At 46.7% G+C, this 26517-nt stretch overlaps 1 protein-coding gene across 5 annotated transcripts in view; it reads right to left on the bottom strand.

Moving 5' to 3' along the window:
* Positions 1–26517, bottom strand: part of FYCO1 (FYVE and coiled-coil domain autophagy adaptor 1) — an 825109-nt gene that overhangs the window by 418841 nt on the left and 379751 nt on the right. For all 5 annotated transcript variants that reach the window (XM_078688154.1, XM_078688155.1, XM_078688157.1 and 2 more), the window contains one exon: positions 23683–23801. In XM_078688154.1, coding sequence (XP_078544280.1) covers positions 23683–23801 — 119 coding nt within the window. The remainder of the gene's footprint in view (positions 1–23682; positions 23802–26517) is intronic.

Below are 26517 nucleotides of genomic sequence, written 5' to 3'. Positions count from 1 at the left end.
AGTGAGTAGTGAGTGCGTGCAGAGTAGTGAGTGCAGAGTAGTGAGTGCAGAGTAGTGAGTGCAGAGTAGTGAGTGCAGAGTAGTGAGTAGTGAGTGCAGAGTAGTGAGTAGTGAGTGCAGAGTAGTGAGTGCAGAGTAGTGAGTGCAGAGTAGTGAGTGCAGAGTAGTGGGTGCAGAGTAGTGAGTGCAGAGTAGTGAGTGCAGAGTAGTGAGTAGTGAGTGCAGAGTAGTGAGTAGTGAGTGCAGAGTAGTGAGTGCAGAGTAGTGAGTGCAGAGTAGTGAGTACAGAGTAGTGAGTAGTGAGTGCAGAGTAGTGAGTAGTGAGTGCAGAGTAGTGAGTAGTGAGTGCAGAGTAGTGAGTAGTGAGTGCAGAGTAGTGATAGTGAGTAGTGAGTGCAGAGTAGTGAGTAGTGAGTGCAGAGTAGTGAGTGCAGAGTAGTGAGTGCAGAGTAATGAGTAGTGAGTGCAGAGTAGTGAGTGCAGAGTAGTGAGTGCAGAGTAGTGAGTGCAGAGTAGTGAGTGCAGAGTAGTGAGTGCAGAGTAGTGAGTGCAGAGTAGTTAGTAGTGAGTGCAGAGTAGTGAGTAGTGAGTGCAGAGTAGTGAGTAGTGAGTGCAGAGTAGTGAGTGCAGAGTAGTGAGTGCAGAGTAGTGAGTGCAGAGTGGTGAGTGCAGAGTGGTGAGTGCAGAGTGGTGAGTGCAGAGTGGTGAGTAGTGAGTGCAGAGTGGTGAGTGCAGAGTAGTGAGTGCAGAGTAGTGAGTGCAGAGTGGTGAGTGCAGAGTGGTGAGTGCAGAGTGGTGAGTGCAGAGTGGTGAGTAGTGAGTAGTGAGTGCAGAGTAGTGAGTGCAGAGTAGTGAGTAGTGAGTGCAGAGTAGTGAGTAGTGAGTAGTGAGTAGTGAGTAGTGAGTGCAGAGTAGTGAGTAGTGAGTGCAGAGTAGTGAGTGCAGAGTAGTGAGCAGTGAGTGCAGAGTAGTGAGTGCAGAGTAGTGAGTGCAGAGTAGTGAGTAGTGAGTGCAGAGTAGTGAGTGCAGAGTAGTGAGTGCAGAGTAGTGAGTAGAGAGTGCAGAGTAGTGAGTGCAGAGTAGTGAGTAGTGAGTGCAGAGTAGTGAGTGCAGAGTAGTGAGTAGTGAGTGCAGAGTAGTGAGTGCAGCGTAGTGAGTAGTGAGTGCAGAGTAGTGAGTAGTCAGTGCAGAGTAGTGAGTAGTGAGTGCAGAGTAGTGAGTGCAGAGTAGTGAGTAGTGAGTGCAGAGTAGTGAGTAGAGAGTGCAGAGTAGTGAGTAGTGAGTGCAGAGTAGTGAGTGCAGAGTAGTTAGTGCAGAGTAGTGAGTAGTGAGTGCGTGCAGAGTAGTGAGTGCAGAGTAGTGAGTGCAGAGTAGTGAGTGCAGAGTAGTGAGTAGTGAGTGCAGAGTAGTGAGTAGTGAGTGCAGAGTAGTGAGTGCAGAGTAGTGAGTGCAGAGTAGTGAGTGCAGAGTAGTGAGTGCAGAGTAGTGGGTGCAGAGTAGTGAGTGCAGAGTAGTGAGTGCAGAGTAGTGAGTAGTGAGTGCAGAGTAGTGAGTAGTGAGTGCAGAGTAGTGAGTGCAGAGTAGTGAGTGCAGAGTAGTGAGTACAGAGTAGTGAGTAGTGAGTGCAGAGTAGTGAGTAGTGAGTGCAGAGTAGTGAGTAGTGAGTGCAGAGTAGTGAGTAGTGAGTGCAGAGTAGTGATAGTGAGTAGTGAGTGCAGAGTAGTGAGTAGTGAGTGCAGAGTAGTGAGTAGTGAGTGCAGAGTAGTGAGTGCAGAGTAGTGAGTGCAGAGTAATGAGTAGTGAGTGCAGAGTAGTGAGTGCAGAGTAGTGAGTGCAGAGTAGTGAGTGCAGAGTAGTGAGTAGTGAGTGCAGAGTAGTGAGTGCAGAGTAGTGAGTGCAGAGTAGTTAGTAGTGAGTGCAGAGTAGTGAGTAGTGAGTGCAGAGTAGTGAGTAGTGAGTGCAGAGTAGTGAGTGCAGAGTAGTGAGTGCAGAGTAGTGAGTGCAGAGTGGTGAGTGCAGAGTGGTGAGTGCAGAGTGGTGAGTGCAGAGTGGTGAGTAGTGAGTGCAGAGTGGTGAGTGCAGAGTAGTGAGTGCAGAGTAGTGAGTGCAGAGTGGTGAGTGCAGAGTGGTGAGTGCAGAGTGGTGAGTGCAGAGTGGTGAGTAGTGAGTAGTGAGTGCAGAGTAGTGAGTGCAGAGTAGTGAGTAGTGAGTGCAGAGTAGTGAGTGGAGAGTAGTGAGTAGTGAGTAGTGAGTAGTGAGTGCAGAGTAGTGAGTAGTGAGTGCAGAGTAGTGAGTGCAGAGTAGTGAGCAGTGAGTGCAGAGTAGTGAGTGCAGAGTAGTGAGTGCAGAGTAGTGAGTAGTGAGTGCAGAGTAGTGAGTGCAGAGTAGTGAGTGCAGAGTAGTGAGTAGAGAGTGCAGAGTAGTGAGTGCAGAGTAGTGAGTAGTGAGTGCAGAGTAGTGAGTGCAGAGTAGTGAGTAGTGAGTGCAGAGTAGTGAGTGCAGCGTAGTGAGTAGTGAGTGCAGAGTAGTGAGTAGTCAGTGCAGAGTAGTGAGTAGTGAGTGCAGAGTAGTGAGTGCAGAGTAGTGAGTAGTGAGTGCAGAGTAGTGAGTGCAGAGTAGTGAGTAGTGAGTGCAGAGTAGTGAGTGCAGAGTAGTGAGTAGTGAGTGCAGACTAGTGAGTAGTGAGTGCAGAGTAGTGAGTGCAGAGTAGTGAGTGCAGAGTAGTGAGTGCAGAGTAGTGAGTTCAGAGTGGTGAGTGCAGAGTGGTGAGTGCAGAGTGGTGAGTGCAGAGTGGTGAGTGTGTGAGCGTGCAGGGTGAACAGTGTGTGAGCGTGCAGGGTGAACAGTGTGTGAGCGTGCAGGGTTAACAGTGTGTGAGCGTGCAGGGTGAACAATTCCAATCCAAACCACATAATTCCATTACACACCACATGCATACACTCCAGAACACATGGCTAAAAGACATTGCCATTTACAATGCCATTAGCTCTAACTCAAATAATTTCCAATGCTTGTTCCTTTTTGGACTCATGTGAGGGAATGGAATTGTTGTTCTAAACCTTTGCTCAGATTAAAGATGCATTAACCTGTTGGGGGCTATCGTCATTCCTTCCCTGTTGGGCTGTCCGTGGCAGAGACTCATGCAGGGAGGGTTCTTGAAGCCTCATTTAGTGATTGGGCTTTCTATCCACACAGAGTGATTTCGAACCCTCATAACTTTTGCTTTGTTCATTCATGCAAGATATACTGTATAACAATTATGCTCTGAAATATGCCATGATTGTTTATGACTTCATTGCTTGCCTATTATTCGACTGAACCTCTTTACTACAAACATTGATTCACTACATGATATGTCTTGTGTTTACTTATCCACAGGGGTGGTCAGATGCAGATGGTCCTTTCCTTTAGTGTCTTCGGCAATCTTACACTTATATCAAGGGTAGGTGTTGAAACCCAGGGTTAGCTTTCTCACACACTACAGGGATCTTGAGGTGAGATAGAATATAGAAAGTTTATAGAATCCTCTGTCTTATTCTTTGCAGTATACGGTGTAAGGAATTGAAGTCACCCGCTCACCACCCATTTCTGCAAGGAAGCATTTTCTTTCTTTACAGAGTAGTGGAAGGTTGGGTACATATAGTCTTTGAGGGAGTGGTGATAGTCATCTCATCTGGATGAATGTGACTTATAATATTTCCTTTTGTGTTCACAGGTCTCTCTCCCCGCAGTCCCCACCCTTCCTCTCCCCAGCTTGACCATCCTAAAGCCTGCGTGTACTCCTATGCAGACTTTGGGCTGTTGAGAGGTGGACCCCTAAGAGCATCGGTTCGATCCTGAGGATATGTTCAGGCCTGGGACAATATGATAACTGTGTTCTTAGGTCTCACAGCCGTTAGACCAGCAAGATGCTACAGGTTTTTAATTAAACCTAGCTTAGCCTTGTCATGGGGCTGAGCCTTGCATTCACACTGTGTTAAGTTGACATGAGCTTATTAGAAGTTTAAACGCCATTTTTCCTTCCTGCTGCCTTCTGCACATGGCACACATTATACTAAATGTTTAGAGTTTAGCAGAGTGTTTTCCTTCACACGAGAATAACATGTTTTTCTGTACTAGCAGCCTTGCTTGGTAAGCTTACTCTGAACAGTGAGTGCCGAGGCCTTCAAGGTTATTTCAACACAGTGGTTGTTGTTCGGACTGATCAGCGCACGTTCTAGACATAACATATATGCAGCTGTGGCCACCTCTGATTTTGGCGCGTTCAATAATGCACTGCGTTGGCATGCTCAAACACACTTGGAGAACATTCGTATGCTGAGCGCTTGTGCAGAATTTGATGTGATCCACTTCTGCTAAATACCAGAGGTATGGGGCTGCCTATGTAATCCCACAGAGACCTTCTGTAGATATAAAATAACCTGCTAGCAAGGGAGGACCTGTAGGCTGCAGCAGATCTTGTGAGGGGTGAGTGATTGGAGCCCCGGGACCGGCTGTGTCGGCCACGCGGGGGCAGCAGGACGGGAGAGACACCGCTGAGCAGCCTGGAGACCTGTGGACTTGAAGGGTGTGCACGGGCCATGAGAACTGCTTAATAGATCGGTGAGACGCCCCAGGGAATGAGGTGGAGGAGGAGGCAGCGTGTAATGCGCCGAGGCGTCAGATAGCCGCGCGAAACTGCACCGGCCCCATTAATGGAGGGAGCGCTCTATCTCTGGGAGGAGAGACCTACATCCACTCTTACAAAAAGGGGGAACACAAAACAAAATAGACATTGCAAACAGAAATAAATAAGGGGAACTGTGTCAGTCTGGTCATCTTGGCCTGCTGACAGACCTGAGGAGACACTAGGGGGCCTGGAGCCAGTATTGACTTGTATAACAGCCCTTGTGGGAGCCAGCTTTTGACATGTGCAACGCTCAACTAGCCACCTACCACTGGTCTTCTCTTGCTGTCCAGTTGCCGCCACTTGAAATCCGTTCTCCCAGAGCCCTGGGACGCCGCACAAACAGTCCAAGGGGGACTGCAACGGTCATCGAGCGCGCCAGGACTACAACTCCCAGAGTCCCCAGGGCGCGCTCGATTGGCATTACCAACAGCGCCGGGAGGCGCATAAAAACACAGCGGCCCTACCGCAGCGCGGGACGCTCAACTAGCCATCTACCACTGGTCTTCTCTTGCTGTCCGGTTGCCGCCACTTGAAATCCGTTCTCCCAGAGCCCTGGGACGCCGCACAAACAGTTCAAGGGGGACTGCAACGGTCATCGAGCGCGCCGGGACTACAACTCCCAGAGTCCCCCGGGGCGCGCTCGATTTGCATTACCAACAGCGCCGGGAGGCGCATAAAAACACAGAAGCCCAGGCCAAGGGCGGGCCCGTCCTCGCCCGTCGTAGCCAGGAGGAGCCTGGGCTGGGCCACCTTCCTAACATCTGCACCAGGACTATAACTACAAGTAAGCGGGAATCTTCCTTGTGACCTTGAACTAACTTTGGGCAAAGAGGACTAGTGCCCAATTTTTGTGGCGGGGTGGAGAACATTATATAAGAGAGGGCTCATGGCACAAAACGGAAGCTGGGGGGGTCAGAGATTTGGGGGTGGGGTGGTAGGCACTTTAGATGCCTTTTTGAATAGGGCTGAATCTGTACTCCAGCATGAGATACAGCTCACGGAGAAAAGGCTTTCATTGGGGGCCTATGTAGCACAAAAAAGATCGTCCTTGGGAGCAATAAGTGAGGCCAAGTCACCCGTGGTAACTGCAACTATTGTTAGTCAACCAAGGATTAGTTACTTACATGTAATCCTAGTTCTCTTCCAGGGGTATCCTCATCAAAGTCATAAGCATTAGAATATTCCCGCCCATGCGCGGGACCCCGGAAACACTATATTATATGTGCCCCACATATATATACTCGTATATATATATATATATACATATATACATATACATATACATATATATATATATATATAAAAACATGCAATAGCAGCCAAATCACATCAGAGCTGGAATATGCTGTGAAGAATTTCCACCATACATGAATAATATGCATTAGAAACATGAGAAACAACAGAAAAGATTGTTTTAGAACTGTTTTAATGCTTAGGCAGCAGTAGAAATTCTTATAACACCCTGAAAGCATAGAAAGCTCCCAGGCTGCATTGCAAACACACAGTCTAAAAAGACTGAAAAGCTAACCTGTAGCTGAATACCAAAAAACTGACACCGTGCCTTTAAGGCACCCATGATCCCCTGTATCCCATCATGCCTCAGGGGTGAAAGTTAGGTCAGTTGTTCTTTTCGGAGACTGAAACAAACCCAGTAACAAAATAGGTTAACAATATCTCCTTATTAAAGAATATCCTTTGCCCGGGGAGGCGGGAGGGTTGCTTATGACTTTGATGAGGATACCCCTGGAAGAGAACTAGGATTACAGGTAAGTAACTAATCCTTCTCTTCCAGGGGATCCTCATCAATAGTCATAAGCATTAAAATAGAATAGCGAGCCTCTCCTTATCCCTGCGGGCAAAGGAATGACAAAACAGTAATCTCATCAACAAGCCTGAGCAGGCTATAGGCTACCCAAACAGATTTCTCAAGGAGGCTTGCCCTACTTGAGTATCAGCCCTGGAATCAGATTCGAGACAGTAATGCCTCGTAAAGGTATGAACTGATTTCTAGGTTGCAGCTTTGCAAATTTCTGACATTGGAATGTCATGTAAGAAAGCTACTGTAGCGGATTTCCCTCTAATGGAGTGAGCTTTGGGTGACACCAATAAAGGCTTGCCTGCAAGCTGATAGGCCAATTTAATGCAAGAGACAATCCATCTGGAGATGGACCTCTTGGCCGCTGGAAAACCCGTCCTCATTGAACCATAGTTCACAAACAGTTGATCAGTTTTCCTGATCCCTTTAGTCTTTCCCAAATAGAGTGCAGTGACCGCTCGGCTGAGGTCGTAGGATTTGGAAAAAAACGAAGGGAGGGAAATGGACTGATTTATATGAAAATCAGAAACCACTTTAGGCAAGAAAGATGGATGAGCCCTTAGGACTACTCTATTGTGGTGGAAAACAGTATATGGTTCCTTCGCACAGAGCGCTTGTATCTCGCTTACTCTGCGAGCTGAGGTAATCGCCACCAAAAAGGCCGCCTTCCAAGAGAGATGTTGCAAAGAGGCCTTGTGGATGGGCTCGAAAGGAGGTGACATTAACCTGGATAGAACCAGGTTCAACTCCCAAGGAGGAGAAGGATTTCGCACAGGGGGATAAACTTTTTTCAACCCCTGGAGGAAGTCCTTAACCACCGGAACCTGAAAGAAAGAGATCTGATCAGGTGATTTCCTGTACGCTACTAGGGCTGACAAATGCACTCTAATGGAAGCATATTTCAAACCAGAAGTTGCCAAGGAAAGGAGGTATGGCAGGATTACCTCCTCCTGCCCTTTAGTTGGATCCAAGTGATGATCCCTACACCATATGTAGAACCTTTTCCACTTGAACGCATAAGACGCTCTCGTGGAAGGCCTCTTAGCCTCCTTTAAAATCTGCATATAGTCGGGAGGCAGATTCAAATGTCCATATTGCAGGACCTCAGGTGCCATGCTGTCAGGTTCAGTGATGAGAGGTTGGGATGCAGTATCCTCCCGTTCATCTTGCTCAACAGGTTCGGTTTGCAAGGAAGTCGTCTGTGTGGACACACAGACAGATGCAGCTGGTCCGGGTACCACCACTGACGTGGCCAATCCGGAGCTATCAAGATCATCTCCATGTCCGACCTGAGGAGCTTGGAAACCACCTTCGGAATCAGAGGCAGGGGAGGAAACGCGTAAGCAAACGTTCCCGACCAATCCATCAGGAGAGCGTTCCCCTGCGAATCTGGACGCGAAGGCGTGGCATTTTGCGTTTTCTTCGTACGCAAACAAGTCTATGGCTGGACGACCCCAACAACGAAAAAGCTCTTCTACCACTTCGTCGTTTAGCACCCAGTCTGGCTGATCTTCGAAGTGCCTGCTGAGTGCGTCTGCTTTGATGTTTAACTCGCCTGGAAGGTGCACAGCCACCACTTAAAGGTTTAGAGAGAGAAGCCAGTGACAGATGGATTGAGCCTCCCGGGAGAGAGGGCGAGATCGTGTGCCTCCTTGTTTGTTCAGATAGAACATGGTGGTTGTATTGTCTGTCTGAACTAAGACTGAGTTGGACTCGATCGCTGGAAGAAAAGCTTTGAGAGCTAGAAACACCGCTCTGAGCTCCAGCATGTTTATGTGGTACGTCTGCTCCTGCGCAGACCACTGACCCTGAATCTGGAGGGCACCCATGTGCGCTCACCAGCCTTGAAGAGAGGCATCTGTCACTATAGACTGGGTGGGAAGTGGCTGATGAAAAGGTACTCCTACCAGCACATTCCTCGTCTGAGTCCACCATTTGATGGCATCCTTCGCTGTCTGGGAAAGAGTGATACGATCTTCCCACCGCCCTGTCGCCTGGTCCCGCTGGTCTTCGAGAGCCTGTTGTATAGGGCGCATTCTCAGCCTGGCGTTCGGGATGAGAAAAATGCAGGACGCCATGGAACCCAGCAGGGAGGCTACCTGTCGGACTGTCGGAAGCCGAGACTCTAATAGAATCCCACACTTCTGCCTCATGGAAAAAAGTCTCTCCTCCGAAGGAAACGCTTTTTCCAATGTTGTGTCCAGAACAGATCCTAGGTAGTGGATGGACTGTGTTGGCCGCTGGACTGACTTCTCCAGGTTCACATGGAGACCGAGCCTGTGCAACTGGTGTAGACAAAGTTGCAGATCTTGCATCACCTGTACCGGAGACGGGCCCTTTAGGAGCCAGTCGTCCAGGTATGGGTAAATGAAAAGTCCCTTCTTGTGAAGAAAAGCCGCCACCACTGCCATGCATTTGGTGAAGACTCGTGGTGCGGACTTGAGTCCGAAGGGTAGCACCTTGTACTGGTAGTGTTTGCTTCCTACGACAAACCTCAAGTATTTGCGATGCTGCAGAGCAATCAGAATGTGAAAGTATGCATCTTGCAGATCCACCGAACACATCCAATCTCCGGTTTGAAGATGTGGGCATATTTGGTGAAGAGCTAACATGCGGAACTTTTCTCTGACGATGACTTTGTTGAGGAGACGCAGATCTAGTATAGGCCTGAACTTGTCCTCCTGATCTTTTTTGGGGACAAGAAAGTATCTTGAGTAGACTCCCTTTCCTCTTAGAGAGGGAGGAACTTCCTCTACAGCTCTTTTTTGTAGGAGGACTGCCACTTCTCTGCGGAGCAAGCTCAGCTGGTGAGGGCAAGAGGTCTTTGGAGGAATGCTTTTCGGGAGCGCACGGAAACATAGCCTGTATCCATTGCGCAGTATATTCAGCACCCACTGATCTTTTGTGATGCTGACCCACTCTGTCAGGTGTTGTGAAGCACTTCCTCCCACTGGAGTGGGCAACGGCGCCAGAGGAAGCCACTGATCAAGCCTTTCCTCCTCTTGTGGTGGTAGAGGACTGCTGGTGACCTCCTCCACCTCTGTTGGATTTGCCTCGGAACTGGGATTTTCCTTGGTTCTTATTCTGGGACCACTGAGGGGTTTGAACCCTCTGTTGAGCCCCTCTCCCCCTGTTGGTCTTGAAGCGGCGTTTGAACTCTTTTTTCTTCTCCAAACCCACCGCTTTCACCGTATCCAGTTCAGTCTTCATACGGGTCATCTCTTCGTCAGCATGTTCTCCGAAGAGAGAGGAACCCGAAAAGGGAAGATTAAGGATGCGATGCTGAGCATCCGGCTTCAGCTCTGTGAGGCGCAACCAAGCCGACCATCTGGCACAAACCCCATGTGAGTAGGAATGTGCCGCAAGCTCTGCACCATCCGCTGCTGTGCTTATCAACTGGTTCGCCACCAAACATCCTTCAGTCATAGTTTCTTCGAAGTCCTTCTGGTCTTTCTTTGGCAGTTTGGACTTGAACCTCTCCATGGAGTCCCATGAGGCTCTGTCGTATCTACCCAGCAGTGCGGCCGCACTGGAGACCTTCAGCGTGGAGGCAGCTGAATGGCAAACTTTGCGACCCCACGAATCCTGAGATTTGCTGTCCTTATCTGGTGGGACTGAAGAGGAAGCAGCAACTGCATGCGTCTTCCTCGCCGCTGCCACTATCACAGAGTCCGCTGGAGGGTCAGATTTTACAAAAACTGGGTCAGAAGAAGCCGGTTTGTATTTCTTCTGTATGCGGGCTGGCACCGCTCTGATGGCTGCCGGGGTTAGGAAAACGTCCTTGACCGGATCCATAATTCCCGGGACTAAAGGCAGCAGTGGACGAGAGATAGATTTTTTGTGCAAAGTTTCAAAAATGACTGTCGTAGTAACCTGGGGGAGACATTTCAATGCTCAGCTTCTGAGCTCCTCTTTGCAGGACATCCAGATAAGTGCCGATGTCATCGACTGGAGAGGATCTGGAAGTAGGACTATCCGTCAAAGTGGGAGAGTAATCCCTCTTGGAAGACCTGGTCGAAGAAGTAGAGGAAGTAGACGGAGCTCTGCGATGTTTAAGGTGAGCACCGCGTCCCCTCTCACGTGACCTTCTTGGGTGCTCTTCCCTTCTAGGAGAGCGAGATCTAACCGGATCCTGTCTTCTTGGTGAACGAGATCTGACAGGATCTTCTCTGGGAGATCGGGATCTCACCGGATTTTCTGTTCTGGGAGAGTGAGATCTGATTGGTCTTCTCACAGGTGATTTTCTGGGAGGACTACGCCTGTCCACTTCATCCACCAGCCTCTGGAGAGGTGATCTGTGCTGCGGACTGGCGTACTCATGCATACGTTTAGTAGCCCCTGAATCTCACCAATGGTCCAATGACTTATACCATCTGGGAAACAGTCTGACCTCCGCAGCCGAAGGATCTGGCTGACGCACAGGAGATCCGAGGACAGGACTTCTGGACCTTGAAGATGTTGTTGAGGGGCCAGAAGACTGTGAAGTAGAATGGCGAGAAGCTGACTCCGTAACCATGATCACAGAGTTGTTTGGCGACGATCGAGCCCTTTCCGAATGTCTCGACGTCGAACGCTCTGGCGTCGTACGTTTTCTAAACGCCGAATGCTTTCGGGGAGTCGGCGGATCCAGCAATCTCGACCTCGAATACCTCGACGGCGATCGATGCGAGGATCTATGTTCTCTCGACGTAGAGTGGGGATGACCAGTCGTCGACGGAGCCCTCTGTCTCAACGTCGAACGGCTATGACCAGCCGTCGACGGAGCCCTCTGTCTCGACGTCGAACGGCGATGACCAGCCGTCGACGGAGCCCTCTGTCTCGACGTCGAATGGCGATGACCAGCCGTCGACGGAGCCCTCTGTCTTGACGTCGAATGTTTGTGCGACGACGGCGGAGGGGTATTGGTCACCCTCGACGCCGAACGTGGAGGAAACGTCGACGGAGACTGCGTCCTCGACGCCGATCGACGTTTTGCTGTCGACGGCGGAAGGGACTTAGTCCTCGACGCCGAACGTCGTTTTTTAGACGACGGCGGAGGGGTCACACTTCTCGACGCCGGTCGCCGCCTGGATGACGACGGCGGAGGAGGGACCTCCCTCGACGCCGATCGTCGCCCGGTTGACGACGGCGGAGGGGCCTTGGAACTCGACGCCGACCGTCGCCCGGTTGACGGCGGCGGAGTCACATCTCTCGACGCCGGTCGTCGCCCGGTTGACGACGGCGAAGGGGATTTCGACGACGGAGCTGGATCCTTCGACGTCGTCGACGTACCTGGTCTTCTTTTCGACGGCGAGCCCGCCGTCGACGGTAGTTTTGACGATGAATGACCCACCGGTGGTTCTTTCCTCAGCGCCAAGCCTGGCGCTGAAGCTGAAGGGTGAGAAGACTTCTCTTTTGAAGATGTTCTAGCCTTCTTGGAGCCCTTCTTCACCGGAGACCTTCCTCTGGATGACCTGTGAGCCAGGCCATAGATGCGAATTCTCTCCCTGTCTTTGAGAGTTCTTCCTGACAGGTGCTCGCAGTGAGGACAGGTGCCTGGATCATGTTCTTCAGGCAGACACAGGATATAAACGTCGTGGTTGTCTGATTTTGCCTTCTTGTTGCCACAAGAAGGGCATTTGTCAAAAAGTGAAGGCATTCTCAGCTGAAAATGCTCACTAAAATGACTAAAAAAGACAGATTATTACTTGACTTGATGTAAAATGCCAAAGTAATAGAAAAAGTTGTTAAGAATGAAGTAATTTTCTGTCAGAAAACAGAAAATTAGTGGAGCTGTGTTACCAGGATCCTTCCTGAAGGAGCCGGAAAGAACAACTGACCTAACTGCCACCCCTGAGGCATGATGGGATACAGGGGGTCATGGGTGCCTTAAAGGCACGGTGTCAGTTTTTCGGTATTCAGCTACAGGTTAGCTTTTCAGTCTTTTTAGACTGTGTGTTTGCAATGCAGCCTGGGAGCTTTCTATGCTTCCAGGGTGTTATAAGAATTTCTACTGCCGCCTAAGCATTAAAACAGTTCTAAAAAATCTTTTGTGTTGTTTCTCATGTTTCTAATGCATATTATTCATGTATGGTGGAAACTCTTCACAGCATATTCCAGCTCTGATGTGATTTGGCTGCTATTGCATGTTTAGGTCTCGCCTAGACGAAAGCAAAAGCGAAGCTTTTGCTGTCTAGGGAGACTACTTATGTCGCCACTTCGCCACTTTCCGGGGAATGTAGACTGCAGACTGTGACGAGCTTGTCCTCCTGGAGATTGTAGCTCGTGAGCGCGCACGTCGCGTCGCCGTGCCTGCTATTCCCATGCACAGAAAGGCTCCCGCACGCATGCGCACATACACACACTGCATACACACACACACACACGCACCCCCTCTTTAACAGACACACGCGCAGACAGACACACGCACGCACAGACACACTACAACAGACACACGCGCACACCCCACCCCCACTCACCCCTCCTCCTCCGCAACACACTCACCTGTTCTGGCGGTGCTCGGCGTGCCTCTCGGGCGGCGGTTGCGCTTTGCGGGGCACTCTCACCTCATGAGAGCCCCGCCTTCTTCATGCGCCCGGCCGCTCTTCACCCGGTCCCCCATCTCGGGACCGGGACTCGATCAGGAGCCCTCGGGGCTCCTCGGACAGTGGCTTCTCTCTCGCGCCGCGATGGGGGCGGGACTTCCGGTTGGGGCCGCGCTGCGATTGGCCGGCTGCCCAACCGCTTCCGGGTCGTCGCAGGCAGCGCGGCGGCCTGGCAGGAAGCGGGAACTTGAAGAAACTCCGCTGGAACACACATTCCAACATGTAGCAAGCAGCAGCTACAACAACGCAAAGTGTTTTTTTTTTCTTTTTTGTGTATGAAAACACTTTGAAATATGTGCGCTACCAGTTGTAGAAAACCTTCTCAGTGCAGAGCGATAACGTGCAGCATTAACACCAAGCCTTCACATTTTAAAGAACGACACCTTTTTTAAAGAGGCCGTCATATTTTGACGAACTCTCGTTATTTACCGAATCACATGCTCATGCTGCTGCCTGGTTTGTCTACATGCACACAGGCAGAATCACTCGGTACAAAATGGCTCCTGTTCACTCGTCAGTACGGTCTTGCGCCGCCCCACCTTCCCCCTGCCAAATACATTCATTCCAAATACTGCTTATTTTTATATCAGACTGACTTCTCACATCTGGGATAGCAGGGGCACCTTCCACAGTGATTAGTGCTTCACAAAAAATAATTCTCGGCTAGCGCTCAGAAGCCTTGAAGCTTTGATTGAATGACACTGCAGTTTGATGCCCCGCTCGTCTTTGATGCTATGCGTTCCAGACACTGATTTTATTAAGACTCACTTGGAGCTCTAAACTGTCACTTGATCTTTCTTTGGGTCATTTCGTTTGCCCGGAAGGACTAACATATCTGTGAAACCCTCTTCTTTTATAGTTTGAGCATCGTCTTCGTTTAGCAGGATAACATTATATATTTGAAAATACAAATATCCGGGAAGAGCAGAGAGCAAATCTCCGTGATGTTGGGCATTCTCCTATCATAAAGGAAGCGTGTTGGTGGGACCTGTGGCATCTAACGCATCATTTAACCCTATATGCGTGGGCACCTACCACAAAAATGTATAGGATGAGTTTGTTCCGTTCCCGTTTTTAATTTGATGTAAAACTCAAATCACTGCACACTCTCTACTACACACTCTCTACTACAGTCACTACTTTCTACTACACACTCTCTACTACAGTCACTACTCTCTACTACACACTCCCTACTACAGTCACTACTCTCTACTACACATTCTGCTACACACTCTCTACTACAGTCACTACTCTCTGCTACGCACTCTACTCTCTACTACACACTCTACTACACACTCTACTACACACTCTCTACTACACACTCTACTACACACTCTCTACTACAGTCACTACTCTCTACTACACACTGTACTACACACTCTCTACTACACACTCTACTACAGTCACTACTCTCTACTACACACTACTACACACTCTCTACTACAGTCACTACTCTCTACTACACACTCTACTACACACTCTCTACACACTCACTACTACAGCCACTACTCTCTTCTACACACTCTATACTACACACTCTCTACTACACACTATCTACTACAGTCACTACTCTCTACTACACTCTCTACTACACACTCTACATTATACACTCTACATTACACACTCTACATTACACACTCTCTACTACACACTCTCTACTACACACTCTACACTACACACTCTACTACACTCTACTACACACTCTGCTACACACACGCTCTACTACACACTCTACTACACACCCTCTACTACTCTACTACACATTCTCTACTACTCTACTACACACTCACTACTTTCTACTACACTCTACTACAGACTCTCCACTCTCTACTCCACACTCTCTACTTCAATCTCTCTACTTCAATCTCTCTACCTCAATCTCTCTACTTCAATCTCTCTACTTCAATCTCTCTACTTCAATCTCTCTACTTCACATTCTGTATTACACACTCTCTACTACACACTCACTACTCTCTACTACACACTCTCTACTACACACTCTACTACACTCCCTACTACACACTCTCCTACACACTCTACTACACACTCTACTACACACTCACCACTCTACTACACACTCACTACTCTCTACTGCTCACTCTCTACTACACACTCTCTACTACACACTCTCTACTACACACTCTCTACTACAAACTCTAGTACACACTCTAGTACACACTCACTACTCTACTACACACTCTACTACTCACTACTCTCTCTACTACTCACTCTCTACTACAGTCACTACTCTCTACTACACTCACTACTACACACTCTACTACACACTCACTACTCTACTACACACTCACTACTCTCTACTACACACTCTCTACTACACACTCACTACTCTCTACTACACACTCTACTACTCACTTACTACTCTCTACTCACTCTCTACTACTCACTACTACTCACTCTACTACTCTCTCTACTACTCACTCTCTACTACTCACTCTCTACTGCTCATGACAATGCCATTTATTTATCTGTTTCCAAAACCAACACATAAATAAAACATTTGTCATTTACAATGCCAAAAGCGCTAACGTTTGCAAAGGCGAGACCGTTGCATTGTAAATGCTTGTTTTATATATATATATATATATATATATATATATATATATATATATATATATATATATATATATATATATGAGTATATATATGTGGGGCACATATAATATAGTGTTTCCGGGGTCCCGCGCATGGGCGGGAATATTCTAATGCTTATGACTATTGATGAGGATCCCCTGGAAGAGAAACATTGATACACCTGAACATAGACAGGGGGACATGGCTGAGACGCACCAGAGTCTATCTCAGGAGCGCCTGGATTTGGTTCCGGAGTGTATCTCGTTGGATATGTCTGTACATGAAACTGCGCATGGACCTATGATGGTCCCCACCACCCCATATATTCTTGATGCCCCCTCGGTTCTAGTTACACCCCATATTGTGTACACCTCCCATATTGATAAAGGGGATGCCAAAGACAATCGGGTCACTAGGCCAAAGAGACTGTCTAGAGAAAGCATTGGGGTTGTAGGTGCTTTGGGCGAACCCTTAGCGAAAAGGACAAGGGGCAGTTTAGCAGTGCAAGCCCAAAATAAAGATAAAGGGAGAGGCAAGCACCAGAAAGATAAAATACTACAGCCACTTAAATCTGGAACGGCACACCCTGATAATATGATGGACCACCAAGATGTAGGGGCCAATCAGGCATTTTGGGAACGAATGGAAACACTAATGCTAACAATTCTTGCACCTTTCTGGACCAAATTAGGGAAATTGAGGAGAAAGTTGCCAGTTTGACAAAACCTGTAGAAGGGAAGAAAGACATAAATGCGGTGAAAGATATCGGGGGAGGTAGTCTTTTAGCCACTCAACCCGGGGGCCCAGAATCAGGCAAGACACAGGCGAAACATTTAATCCATACTGTTGTAGATAGCATAAATGGCATAAATTACGCACCAATTCCTTCGACCCAAGTAGGAAGGGCTGAACAGGTGGGGCAGAGCGGGCCAGTAGGTATATCTCAGCAGGGGCATGGGAGACAGGTACAACCCCTTATTACAAGTGCTATTGACCCTCAAATATTGAATAATCAAGCTGGCCCATTGAACAACACCCCATTGGGTCTGGGGGGTGATCAAATCCCATCACATAATCAAGCAGGAAATGCACTATTAAAACATTCGCAAGATGTCATAGATTTACCACCAGCAGCAAGTCCCCTTGTTGTAGTTTTGGCAAATGTCCCTCCTCTAAGATTGGACCAGCAGGAATCTTGGATGCAGTTAAAAAATAAAACCGTGGATTGGTTGGCCAAACATAAAGGGTTTAGGCCTTCACTAGCTAATAACATCCTGATGGTGCGTAGAGTTTCTTGGCTTGGAAGATCCCAGAAAAAGATAGAGGGGGATTGTGTCATTGTAAATTTTCGAAATCCTAGAGTGGCACAATTGATTCTTGAAACACAAGACCACTTTTTCCCCGACACGTCCATTGTTGCATTACCATTGGGGTTCTTTTATCGGCCGCCAATGAGATCATACGGGGAGATTGTTCCGCACATTGCAGTATCGAATAGATTTGAGGCCCTGTCCAATCTAGATGACAGGATTGACTACAAGTAGGTAATGCGTTTATAGACGCCCCCCCCTACAGAGAGTACACATTTTGTACAGGACCCCTGTTTATTACTGCCTGGCTATGCCAGGTGGCCCCCATCCATAATATATTGCCCGTTTCTGTCCCATCAATTGAAATTGAGGATAACGAAGCAGGCAGGGTCAACACTGGATCTGAAGTAAAAATTCTGTCATGGAATATAGCCGGTTTGCGTTCAAAAAGGGGGGACACAAATTGGGAATCATTATTTCGAAGGCACGATATTATTGCGCTCCAGGAAACCTGGGATTCACATGATCTATATCATCTGGACGGGTACTGCTCTTTTGGGAAAAATGCTGTGCCTTCGTCCATGGGGAGATCAAGGGGGGGACTTTTCATATTGATTAGGCTTAAATTGCTTTATAGGCCCAAGTTGATAGTAACACACACCCCTAATATTTTAGCGGTTCAACTAATAGGCGATAATCTACCTGGCTTATTAGTGGTGAATTTTTATAATTCTTATACCAGAGTAGAGGATCTTGAGCACTTGAAATCTCTAACTACTTTTTTGAATGATCATGAGGCCACACATGACACTCCCTACCAATTATTAATCCTTGGTGATTTTAACACCCATGTCTGTCCATCCAATTGTATGCAAGGTTTGAAGATGAACACGGACACCAGGGGACAATTTATTTTGAACACACAACGTCCGGGGCTTATCTAGAGAGTCTTTTATGTGCTTTTAATTTATTCTGCCCAGAACAAGCAAATACTTCCCCTCCAGTCCCGGCCTACACAGGACAGGGACACGGAAGCATTATTGATTTTATTTTAGTATCATCATCACAACCCATTAGGATCAGGGTCCAGCATTCGCATCTAAGGCGTACAAGGATGCCATGACTTTGTTGGGGGTCTAAGGCAAGTTTTCGTCTCCATACCAACCTGAGGGTAGTAGTGTTGTGGAACGAATGAACCGAGATTTAAAGCAGTCTTTGACAGCTAGGGTTATGGGTGCTGGCAGGAACTGGCTGGCCCATCTCAATAGCGTGCAACATGCACTTAATAATCTCCCTAGAAGGTCTCTGGGTGGGCGGATACCATACGAAATGCTCTTTGGTATCAAAATGTTCGTCCCGGACCTTGAAGGTCTACACCAGGTGGCGGCTGCTGCCCCCTTTGACGTAGATGAACATTGTCATGTTTTACAGAATCTACAAGAGACAAGAAAAAGTCTTGCAAAGGAACTTGCCCTCCACATCTGATGCTGCGTTGCAGATTCCGGTAGTTGGCTGGCTACCCCGAGTTGGAGAACTGGTTCGAGAGAAGATCGAAAACAAGAAAGAATTTGGTCCCTCATATCGAGCTCCAGTTCCTGTGCTTGGCGTGCAGGGTACAAGAACAGTCATTTTACCACCACTTCCAGGTCGTAAGGAAAAAAGGTACATCTCCATTGACAATGTCAAACTACACAGAGTGGCCGATTCTTCTTAGTATGATACCAATAGTCTCCTGTCCATCTTTTTTGAGACATTCTGTTTTGGCCCCGGCTCCTGATACCAGGCCTGACGTTGCCCTTGAGATGCCTGCAGTTTCCAGTCCTTTATTGAGTTCTCCTCCTGATGCTCATCTTGATGAGACTGAATATACTTACCCCACAGACTTATCGATGCCTGATTTGGAAACTTGTTTGGCTACAGAGTCCAGATTTTCATTTGACACGGACTCTAACACATCGAAGACCCCTTTAAAAATTTCTGTTTTTGCAACATGGTTTAAAAAACATTTTTTTATCCCACCTTGGACCTACATTTGGTTGGTGCTTTTTTTGATTCACCTGTTCATGTCAATTGGATTTGTGGTGTATTTTTTCCGTCTTGTCAACGGACACTATGTTGAAGAAAGAACATGTATTCGACACATTAATGGAACATTGGCTCCACATTCCTCATCGCATAGATGGAAGAGGGACCTGGCTTTTGTTAACATTACTGCTTGGCCCATCTTAGATGGGATTGTGTGGGATGCTATTAGATTTCAAATCCACGGACCCACAGAGGTTATTAATGTACCAAATGTTTTAAGGGTTTCTATGGGTGATGTGATTAAACAAAATATACGTTCTGATGATTGGGATGTTCAGGCCGTAGAGGCTTTGTTTTCTGATTTGAGGTATTATGCTGCCTTTGATGCGGAAGATTTGTATTTAAATTCTGCAAATTATGGTGATTTGTTTTGTTATCAACACTTTGGCAATCACTACCTGCATAAGGCTAACACCAGGAGGAATATGGTTAATTATACACAATGGGGACATTGTTCCGCTCCTGTTGAAGGCAGCGCCCCTTCTCTTTTAAAGAGGTTAACTTACTTTACTGATTTTAATCAGTCAAATCCCAATGCATTTTATTTTAAAATGACCGAGAAGTCCACTTCCAAGGTTAGACTTACCCACACGAAATTATTGTATTCGAAGTCCTTTCTAGACCAATTGGCAGTTGGGGGCTATGAACTGTGGAAGGATACTATTGATCTTGAATCTGTTTGGGGTTCCAAAAGTTGGCAAGTGCAAGGCACTGAGGCTTTGCATCGTGCATTTCTCATCCTGAACCATATGTTGTTTTTGAATTCTACGATTTCACAAACGACTTGCTTTGGATTGGCTACTACTAAAAAATTAAATGCTCCTTCTTTTCCTGAATTAGAAGAATACTCTGGTTGGGATAATAATACCAATTTTTCGATTAGAGAATTACAGACGCTGTTACTGAATTCTACCTTTAACATATCCAGTTTGGATCCTAAGGGTTGGTTGCTGTGGCATAATAGTGCAGATTCTTGCAGGCATCGTTTTCTGGGTTTAGCTCCAAGCTATACACAGGTTAGAGTGGATCCCCATTTTGAGAGTGGCCATTCTGTGACTACCTATTCTGTAGGCAAATGATGTAAATGTTGGCTCAAACATTCCACTTTAGCGTCAGTTAAGCTGCATTTATCTAAATTGACGGACTATGTTGATCTGAATGATTTTGTCAAAGGCCCGGCTTCCGGCAGATCAAAAAAGATGGATATATGCTATTTACAACGAAGTTTGGAAACTGTGCCAGATTGACGCTGCTTCCCGCATTAGAGCAACTGATCAAGCTAATTTAGAAAAGGTGCTAGCAGTTGTAGATAACAGCATTAACACGCTTTCTTCCCGCATTTACACATTGGATAATATAGTTTCATCTGTTGTTGATATTGTGCAGGAAGATGTGTCTGTTTTGTACCATGGCCAAAATCAATTGCGTTCTATTATGTAGTTTGCCTGGACTTTGCAGACATTGAAATCTGGAAAAGTGCCCTGGCACTATATGAATACATCATCTTTGTTTTCCTCTTTTAATTTGACTGAAAAGCAACATTTTATGTCTATGAAGGATGCAAATTTTTCTATGTTACATATTGAAAAGTTAGAACCGTTACCATTTTCTGTGGCCGAAACAAATTCAGCTGTGTGGCTTTACACGGCACACATTATAATAAATGTTTAGAGTTTAGCAGAGTGTTTTGCTTCACACGAGAATAACATGTTTTTCTGCACTAGCAGCCTTGCTTGGTAAGCTTAGTCTGAATAGTGAGTGTCGAGGCCTTCAAGGTTATTTCAACACAGTGGTTGTTGGTCGGACTGATCAGCGCACTTTCTCGACATAACATATATGCAGCTGTGGCCACCTCTGATTTTGGCGTGTTTAATAATGCACTGCGTTGGCGTGCTCAGACACACTTGGAGAACATTTGAATGCTGAGAGCTTGTGCAGAATTTAATGTGATCCACTTCTGCTAAATACCAGAGGTATGGGGCCGCCTATGTAATCCCACAGAGACCTTCTGTAGATATAAAATAACCTACTAGCAAGGGAGGGTGAAATATAGGTATATTTTAAACCTGTTTAATTTAGCATTATAACATGCTTTCCCCCTTTGTATTTTATGGAATAGTAACTATGCTGATAATCTTGTTGCTTATAATATGTCTGCTTGTGTGGTACTTTAAATTCTGGACTCATATAATAAACTTTGTCATAGCATGACGATTTTTATATCAAAAGACCGAGAATAGCCAGTACACTATGTACAAGCATTTTCGTTATGTTCCAGTAACAATTTCACCTCGAAATTGTCATTTTTGTTTTGAACCCTTGGCATCCATTTTGTGTACAGCAGCCATGTTGTGTGTTGCCCTTTACATAGGCTATAACACACAGCTAAATTCGATCCCAAAAAGCCACGTACACCTTGATTGACTTTTTCCTGACCTTGACCAGGTGAAACCATTGCCCCAGGCCGAGCCTGTTTGGTCAGTTCCTCTCCCAGTGGCCGAGCAAGATAACATCAAGGCCCAACATGCCATAAACCTTTTCATCGCATACACACCCTGCCTATCTTACTTCCATCTGTCCCTGTTCCTGCCTCCACGAGCTATTTATGCCATGGGCTGTGATCTTACTGTTTTGGGGTTATCCGGCCTTGTCAGCTAAAGAATGTATTCATTATGTGGACATTGTTTATGGCCTGGACTTATCTTGAAAGTGGGGTTTGCATCTGTGTGCACGTTCTGGGAATGTATTTCAAATATGTGCCTAAGGCATAAAAAACTGCATAAAAGGACTGTGCGGAGTCCATGAAGGCAGGCTATCTCATTCAGTCGCTTTTAGGCGTGGCTGGGCGACGTAGCCTCACAGTTGTATATAATAAAGATGTCTTTTCATATTTCAGATTCTCTGTCAATTCCTTTGCTGCTTTTGAATGGACTACCTATTGGTAAGACCCCTGAGAAGGAGTTTGAGGATTTCTAGAACCTCACTTGTATTATCTAAGATACTGCGCATAAGAACACGGCATTAGAAATAAATATTTCAAACTTGCCCGTGTCTTCTTTTACTCCCTGTTTTGGACTGGTATGAGAGTATAACGAAAGAGTGTTCATGTATTCCCCATTGCCTGAGGTAATCTATGTTCCGTATTCTGGGTTGTCTAATCATAGGTGGTATGGAAGAGTCAATGAGACACTGATGATAGTCTGGTAGGGGATGTTTGGTACTAAGGTGAGTTTTGGCACACCCTAATTCACTGAGGTTCCAAGTCTCTATGCACAGTTCTGTGTAGGAGCAGAATCCTGCTACAGCCTTCCCAGAATACTGTTAGGTAGGGACATCCATTGGGGCATGCATCTGTGTGTGAGGGGTTCAGCCAGTATGGCCAGATTAATGACTGTGACTACTTCATCAATGATAAATGCACCAATGTAATGCTGCACAAAGGAACCTTGATCTGGAATGTGCCTGTAGTAGCCTGTGAAATGGAAACAATGGCAACATGGGGCACAATTTGCTGGTTTTAGATGCTACAGAAAGGGCTTATCTGGATCAACATCAGTACAAATATTAGTACATCTGGTGCAATGCTTAAAACCTTGCTTCAGAGTTCGGAGACAGTATAAGATGCAAGAGGGAAGCACGAGGTGAAGGCGTTTGGATGGTAATAATGTTAAAATGCGTACACATGGTAAACCAGCAATGTCAATTGCGTATAGTGTTAAACAATATAAGGCTTTTAGAAGTACAAGCTACATAGTAGGGTGAAGACTGTCTCAGAAGAGGTTATTTAAACTTTATGGGCTATGGAAATTAATGGTGATAAAAAAAAGGTTAAGGCTTGATTATAATTGGGCTGTTAATTCCATATTGGCCATTACCTCCAGTTGGCTCCCAAAACGAGATTAGACGGGCACAAAATGTTGGCTGTCTGGGTATTGGCCCTGTGGGTTTGGAGATTTAAAAGCTGGCTACAACTTGGAAGTGCAAAAGCTTTGATCGTCATTTTGTACCACTCGGAATCAGAGAATATACATCCAGTAGCGCATTATCCCTTTTTAGAAGGTCAGCAACTTGGAATCAGGTGCAAATTGCACAACCATTAAGTATTGCACCATAAGGGTGCAGCAGTTAATAGATCAAAAATGTGCACTTATGATTGCACATAACTTGTGACTGGCCCTTAGAGTCATATAAGATAGAATATTACAGATGACTTCTAAGGAGAAAATTCTCCTACGAAATACCATGAAATGTTTAGTTAAAAAAAACTTCAAGAATATCAGTTGTCCCAAAAAAGGACAAAAAAAACTGACTGATATCTGAAAACTTTTATAAAAAAGAGGAAAAAGGAAAGAACTAATAATTTATAGAACAAAAGTGGTAGCAAACAATTATTTTGAAGACAAGGTGGTAAAAAACATGGTGCTAATGCCCTTCATGTAGTTTTAGAGAAAGGAAAACAGAAATATTGACATAGAAGAACAAGTGTTAACTGGATACCATTACTACATCTCCTAAAATCTTCTTCACAAACTGCAAAAAGGAGCGTTTGGAAAATGGTCTTAGTACTGTGCGAACTGTCCAAAATAACTCCCAAAAAGTAAATTAAGCAATTGAACACCTGCTAACCTTTCCACTGTTTCTTTCAATGTCACAGACTCAACTTCTCTTGTTCTTAGGGCAGATTCAACCTTCGTCAGTTTCTCAGTGCTATCCTCAAGCTGTTTTCTTGTCACATCGTGTAAGGCCTGCAGGAATGAAACATATATCATTGATCGATGTATACACACAGAAACATTTGTTCATTTGTGATCAAGTCACCATATAAAACAAGCATTTACAATGCAATGGTCTCGGCATCATTAAAGGTAGAGCTATTGGCATTGCTCATGACATTTCTTTTTTTTTCTTTAAATCATAAATAAATGGCATTGTCATTTACATTGCCAATACACACCACTCTGCACTCAACAGCACACACCACTCTGCACTCAACAGCACACACCACTCTGCACTCAACAGCACACACCACTCTGCACTCAACAGCACACACCACTCTGCACTCACTACTCTGCACTCACCACTCTGCACTCACCACTCTGCACTCACCACTCTGCACTCACCACTCTGCACTCACCACTCTGCACTCACTACTCTGCACTCACTACTCACTACTCTGCACTCACTACTCACTACTCTGCACTCACTACTCACTACTTTGCACTCACTACTCACTACTCTGCACTCACTACTCACTACTCTGCACTCACTACTCACTACTCTGCACTCACTACTCACTACTCTGCACACACTACTCTGCACTCACTACTCTGCACTCACTACTCTGCACTCACTACTCTGCACTCACTACTCTGCACTCACTACTCACTACTCTGCACTCACTACTCTGCACTCACTACTCTGCACTCACTACTCACTACTCTGCACTCACTACACACTACTCTGCACTCACTACACACTACTCACTACTCTGCACTCACTACACACTACTCACTACTCTGCACTCACTATACACTACTCACTACTCAGCACTCACTACTCAGCACTCACTACTCACCACTCTGCACTCACTACTCACTACTCACTACTCTGCACTCACTACTCACTACTCTGCACTCACTACTCTGCACTCACTACTCTGCACTTACTACTCACTACTCTGCACTCACTACTCTGCACTCACTACTCTGCACTCACTACTCTGCACTCACTACTCTGCACTCACTACTCTGCACTCACTACTCTGCACTCACTACTCACTACTATGCACTCACTACTCTGCACTCACTAACTACTCTGCACTCACTACTCTGCACTCACTACTCACTACTCTGCACTCACTACTCTGCACTCACTACTCTGCACTCACTACTCTGCACTCACTACTCTGCACTCACTACTCACTACTATGCACTCACTACTCACTACTCTGCACTCACTACTCACTACTATGCACTCACTACTCTGCACTCACTACTCACTACTCTGCACTCACTACTCTGCACTCACTACTCTGCACTCACTACTCACTATTCTGCACTCACTACTCTGCACTCACTACTCTGCACTCACTACTCTGCACTCACTACTCTGCACTCACTACTCACTACTCTGCACTTACTACTCACTACTCTGCACTTACTACTCACTACTCTGCACTCACTACTCTGCACTCACTACTCTGCACTCACTACTCACTACTCTGCACTCACTACTCACTACTCTGCACTCACTACTCTGCACTCACTACTCACTACTCTGCACTCACTACTCTAAACTCACTACTCACTACTCTGCACTCACTACTCTGCACTCACTACTCACTACTCTGCACTCACTACTCACTACTCACTACTCTGCACTCACTACTCACTACTCTGCACTCACTACTCACTACTCTGCACTCACTACTCACTACTCTGCACTCACTACTCTGCACTCACTACTCACTACTCTGCACTCACTACTCTGCACTCACTACTCACTACTCTGCACTCACGACTCTGCACTCACTACTCATGACTCTGCACTCACGACTCTGCACTCACTACTCACGACTCTGCACTCACGACTCTGCACTCACTACTCACGACTCTGCACTCACTACTCTGCACTCACTACTCTGCACTCACGACTCTGCACTCACGACTCTGCACTCACGACTCTGCACTCACGACTCTGCACTCACTACTCACGACTCTGCACTCACGACTCTGCACTCACTACTCACGACTCTGCACTCACTACTCACGACTCTGCACTCACGACTCTGCACTCACTACTCACGACTCTGCACTCACGACTCTGCACTCACTACTCTGCGCTCACTACTCTGCACTCACTACTCTGCACTCACGACTCTGCACTCACTACTCACGACTCTGCACTCACTACTCATGACTCTGCACTCACTACTCACGACTCTGCACTCACTACTCACGACTCTGCACTCACTACTCATGACTCTGCACTCACTACTCACGACTCTGCACTCACTACTCACGACTCTGCACTCACTACTCACGACTCTGCACTCACTACTCACGACTCTGCACTCACGACTCTGCACTCACGACTCTGCACTCACGACTCTGCACTCACGACTCTGCACTCACGACTCTGCACTCACGACTCTGCACTCACGACTCTGCACTCACGACTCTGCACTCACTACTCTGCACTCACTACTCTGCACTCACTACTCTGCACTCACTACTCTGCACTCACTACTCACTACTCTGCACTCACTACTCACTACTCTGCACTCACTACTCTGCACTCACTACTCACTACTCTGCACTCACTACTCACTACTCTGCACTCACTACTCTGCACTCACTACTCACTACTCTGCACTCACTACTCTGCACTCACTACTCTGCACTCACTACTCTGCACTCACTACTCTGCACTCACTACTCTGCACTCACTACTCTGCACTCA

This window comes from Lissotriton helveticus, chromosome 4_1 (genome assembly GCF_964261635.1).
Source record: "Lissotriton helveticus chromosome 4_1, aLisHel1.1, whole genome shotgun sequence".
In the NCBI taxonomy this organism is placed as follows: Eukaryota; Metazoa; Chordata; class Amphibia; order Caudata; family Salamandridae; genus Lissotriton; species Lissotriton helveticus.
The sequence above is the reverse complement of the archived record's forward strand: the minus strand, read 5'-3'. Positions and strand labels throughout refer to the sequence as shown.